Source organism: Alosa sapidissima, chromosome 19 (genome assembly GCF_018492685.1).
Source record: "Alosa sapidissima isolate fAloSap1 chromosome 19, fAloSap1.pri, whole genome shotgun sequence".
NCBI lineage: Eukaryota > Metazoa > Chordata > Actinopteri > Clupeiformes > Clupeidae > Alosa > Alosa sapidissima.
In genome coordinates this window covers 30,718,156-30,723,155 of record NC_055975.1, presented here as the reverse complement: position 1 = coordinate 30,723,155, position 5,000 = coordinate 30,718,156, and the positions used below count along the sequence as shown (strand labels likewise).

At 40.1% G+C, this 5,000-nt stretch overlaps 1 protein-coding gene across 5 annotated transcripts in view; it reads left to right on the top strand.

Annotated features, from left to right (window-relative positions):
• gtpbp4 (GTP binding protein 4) overlaps positions 1-5,000 on the top strand; it is a 14,309-nt gene that overhangs the window by 4,708 nt on the left and 4,601 nt on the right. For all 5 annotated transcript variants that reach the window (XM_042071591.1, XM_042071592.1, XM_042071590.1 and 2 more), the window contains 4 exons: positions 3,687-3,878; positions 4,055-4,120; positions 4,433-4,522; positions 4,840-4,950. In XM_042071591.1, coding sequence (XP_041927525.1) covers positions 3,687-3,878; positions 4,055-4,120; positions 4,433-4,522; positions 4,840-4,950 — 459 coding nt within the window. The remainder of the gene's footprint in view (positions 1-3,686; positions 3,879-4,054; positions 4,121-4,432; positions 4,523-4,839; positions 4,951-5,000) is intronic.

Genomic DNA, 5,000 nt, shown 5'->3' with positions numbered 1-5,000 from the left:
TATCCCAATATATTTAGGTTGAATATCGATATACGATATATCCCGATATTTTTTCCGCAAAGTTAGAGCTGTAAAATGAAATGTTCAATCAAATATGAGTAGTTTTATTGAAAACTCACTACTCGAATAATAATAAAAAGTAAACATAAAACTGGAGTGCCTTTTTTTTTTAAATCAAAGCTCCGTAAGGTGCACATTTAACCCTTTCGTGCCCGTGCCGAACATTCCATTTTTGGTGCTGGATGACCTCCTTACACAAAAAACCTTATTTCTTGAGTATAATACATACCATCAATGGGATATACATACCATTGTAATCAGAAGGGTCAGTTCTATCAAATGATGTAAAATACATATGGTAATGTTGATATAGTAATGAACAGTCTTTGAAAATCCTCTCCAAATGTATACCGAAATTCGTTAAAATTGAATTTCATTCGCATAAAAATGAATTTTCATCATATTTCTATACGAGATAGAGAAAAATATAGAGTGTATGACATGATCAGCAAGTTGTGGGCTATTTAACAAAAAAGACTGAATTGGAATACCATTAACCTTTCAAAAGTTATGATAAATTAAGTGATAAGTGTATAAAAATGCAGGAAACGGGATTTAGAATGTTGACAGAATTCGCATTCTCTTTCTCACCAAAAACATAAAAGTATGCATAAAAACTAATAATGAAGTCAGACACAATGGTTTAGATGTATTTGGTCCATAAGAATAAACCATTTATTTGTATATAAGCAAATGCTACAGTCAACAATAATGATATATAAAAGAAAAACATGTACCTTACCAGTAATACAGCAAGTAAGTATACTGTATATTTATTGAAGATCAATTCTGAAGAGACATAGAATACATTTGATTCAACAGATACAACTTCCTTATATAAATTAGTGTAATATGAAAATGATATACATCTATAAAATGTATTATTTATGAAAAGCTAGGAATACAATCAACTTCAACATCACTCAAAAATCAATGTGTCTAAACATTTGAAAGTGGATTACATAGAACAAGCCTGTTGAGAATAAACACATACACACATATAAACACAAACTCACACACACACACACAGAGGAGGATAGGGAAAGGTGGGGTGGGGAACCTGAAGGTTAAACACAGAGGACCTATGACTCATAACGAAACGCATCCCCTTCTGTAGAATGCCAAATCTGACAGCAATTTTGTTTACCAAAAAAGCAGTCACCTACCGCTAAACTCCAGGCCATACAAGCTACTTTAGTGTTATTATGTATTGTTTTTATAACAAAGCCAACAATTTTTCTTTGGCTCCTGCTGTACAGGAATATGTACTTGATGAAAAGATGACAGAGTAGTAGTTGGAGCAGCTGAAGGCGAGGCTGAAATTTTGACGGAAATGCCTGCCAGCTGTTGTGATAGATTTTCGCCAAAATCTTTCTGGCTGTAGCTACCAAACCTAGGTTCAACACCAGATTCTGCATTGCCAAACTTGAAATAATAAGAAACTACTGAAACAGCAATGTCAATGGAGAAAAAGTGTACACAATATGTATTTCTCATTTGGTCAACGCTCCCTGATCCCTTCAGAGACTTGGTTCCCCAGTAGCAATGGATATTAGGGAGGGAAGTGAAGTCCCATGTCAATGATCAATCCCAGAAAACTGTGAAACTCTTCTGGGGTCTCTTCGTCCCATGCCCCTGCACTGTGTGTTTGCATACAACGGCCTACTAAGCACAACCTCTCACCCGTTCCGGTTGGTAAAACCACATATGCCTGGGACAACAACATAAAAATCAACATAACAAGTCTATTTCACAGTGTTTTAGTGGCAGTCTACACCACCCTACGCACGCCACCTAAATCTATACCTTCTTCCTCCATCCTCACATGGTCTTCAACATTGTGAGCGCAAGCTCATCAGCAGTCAGCCACCTCTTCAGGCCTGCAAGGAGGTCTGTGTAGGTCTTGTCATCCTCCATCTGAAACAACAGTAAAATCATACAAATGTAATACATTTATTAATTAAAAAAATAAAATCACAAAACTACAGATGTGTGCATGTGTGCACATACATACACAAGAAGAGGTAGCCTAAACTATTGAAGCATTTTGAGTAACTCAAAAATATTTAGAAGTATGAAAAGTCATTTTATTACACATGGGTTTAGCTACCCTAAATCTGATTGCCTGGCTGGCATTAAGATAAAGACAGATTACATTTCACCTAGTAACTAACTGCTTAAATGCAATAATGACATTTCTGACATAATATGTGATTTCACATCATGTTTTCTATAAAACTACATATTGAGAAGAGTAGAATATCAAGTCATGCCATCTTAGAAAATGTTGAGACAAGCACGTCTGATGTTTGACATTTAGAAGCAAGGTAAAACAGTTCACTACAAACTGCCTAGCGAGGTAACAACCCGATGAGAGGCAATACGTTAATTAGCACTACATTTCTGACAGAATCCGTGATTTCACATCTTGTTTTCTACAACTACATATTGAGAGGAGTAAAAATATCGCTCAACTTATTTCATGTAAGAGAACGCAACTTAGAAACGCGGCGCCCATTGATTTATTCAGCTTTGGTATGCTATACTGACTTGCCAATATAATGCTTACCTAACAAGCAAATTGGTACTAGAAAACAAACTTACTTACAGGTTATATACTAACAGGTTTTTAAATGAAATTGTCAAATGAAAATAACTGATATAAAAAGCAAACGAGAATACTGCAAGCAGTTCAGAGTAATGCAGCTAGCTAAAGTTACATGACGATGCACTTAGCCCCCGCTATGCCATAATGTTGACGCTGATGAGAAAGCATATTACTATCAAATAACATGATTTTATGACTACAAATTAAGATTAACCATAACTAGAAACGATGTAAAATATATATTACCTCAGTTTATCCAGCTGTGTGGTTTCCAGTCGAGGTAAACTCCAACGAAGTGCAGGTGGCATCTAGCGGTCCATGTTAAAATGTACGACTGAAGTGAAAAGTTTTTTTCACGACTCATCTTCAAGTATACAAAACATTTCGCGCCATAAACCCCTTAACCAATCATATCAAATTGAAGCTTATGTTGTCAGCATTACGGGGAAGATTTCAGAAATAAAATCAGTCATTGGACAGCTGAGATATTAGATGATTGGTCATCGTTAAAATTTTAACGAAATTAGAATGGTCGGGCTTGTAAGGGTTAAATAAAAAAAATATCTTAAATAAAAGTAGCCTATAAAAGGCCAATCTTTTTCTGAAATAAATATATTTCTATGAGAAAAGTAGCGTGCAGTTTCACAGCAGTGCAGAGAGCTCCGGTCAGCGGCTTGCGTGGAGCAAGGATCACGGCGCAAATTTGAACTATATCGATATATGCGATATGGTCTAATCCCATATCGCATTTTAAAATATATCGATATATCATTTATATTGATATATCGCCCAGCCCTAGTGTGTAGTGTGTAGTGTATAGTGTGTGTGTGTGTGTGTGTGTGTGTGGTAAGGGGTGTGTATTTACCCCCTCCTCCTCCTGCCCTAGGTGGTGGACACCCCTGGTATCCTGGACCACCCCCTGTAGTGTGTGTAGTGTGTGTGTGTGTATAGTGTAATGTGTGTGTGTATAGTGTAAAGATTGTAGTGTATAGTGTAATGTGTGTGTGTGTGCCTCTAGGTGGTGGACACCCCTGGTATCCTGGACCACCCCCTGGAGGAGCGCAACACTATCGAGATGCAGGCCATCACGGCCCTCGCTCACCTGCGCTCAGCCATCCTGTACGTCATGGACGTCTCTGAGCAGTGCGGACACACACTCGCCCAGCAGCTGCACCTCTTCAACGGCATCCGCCCGCTATTCGCCAGCAAGGTACACACACACACTACACACACACTACACACACACACACACTTACGTACACACACACACTACACACACACACCACACACAGATGTACCAGCAGCTGGACACAGGAGGAGGAGGTTCAGGAGTCACAATGTGTTTATGAAAATGCTAACCTGTATGTGTGTGTGTGTGTGTTGCAGCCTCTGATTGTGGTGGCCAACAAGTGTGATGTGAAAAAGATCAGTGAACTGCCAGAGGAGAATCAGGTACTACTCTTCCCCATCCTCTCTCTCCCTCTTTCTCTCTCCCTCTCTCTCTCTCTCTCTCCCTCATCCTCTCTCCCTCTCTTTATTTGTTTCTATCTAAGCATGTGTGCATCCATCCATCTATCTCTCTCCTCTTTCTCTCTCCATCTCACTTCTGTCTCCATCTCTTTCTTTCTTTCTTTCTTTCTTTCTTTCTTTCTTTCTCTCTCTCTCCATCTTTGCCCAACATGTTATATCATTAATTATTTTATGATATTTTGACATGGATCCCTCTCTCCCTCTTCATCGTGTGTGTGTGTGTGTGTGTTTCAGCAAATCTTTCAAGACTTGTTGTCTGAAGGAATCCCAGTGATTGAGACCAGCACACTCACAGAGGAGGGAGTGATGCAGGTCAAAACTGAGGTAAGATCCACACGCACACGCACGCACACACACACATGCACACACACGAACGCGTGCACACACACACGCACACACACGTACGCACGCACGCACACACGAACACACACACGCACCCACACACGCACCCACACACACACACACACGCGAACACACACATGCACACACACGAACGCGTGCACGCACACACACACACACACACACACACACGCGCGCACACACACCGCTATTCGCCATCAAGGTTACACACAAACACACACAGGTGTGTGATTGGCTACTGTTCTGTTGCTGGCGTGTGATTGGCTACTGTTCTGTTTCAGGCGTGTGACAAGCTGCTAACGTTCCGTGTGGACTCCAAGATGAAGGGCAAGAAGGTCCATGATGTCCTCAACCGCCTTCACCTGGCCGTACCTAACAAGAGAGACAACAAGGTGACGCGCGCACACACACACACACACACACACACACACACACACACACA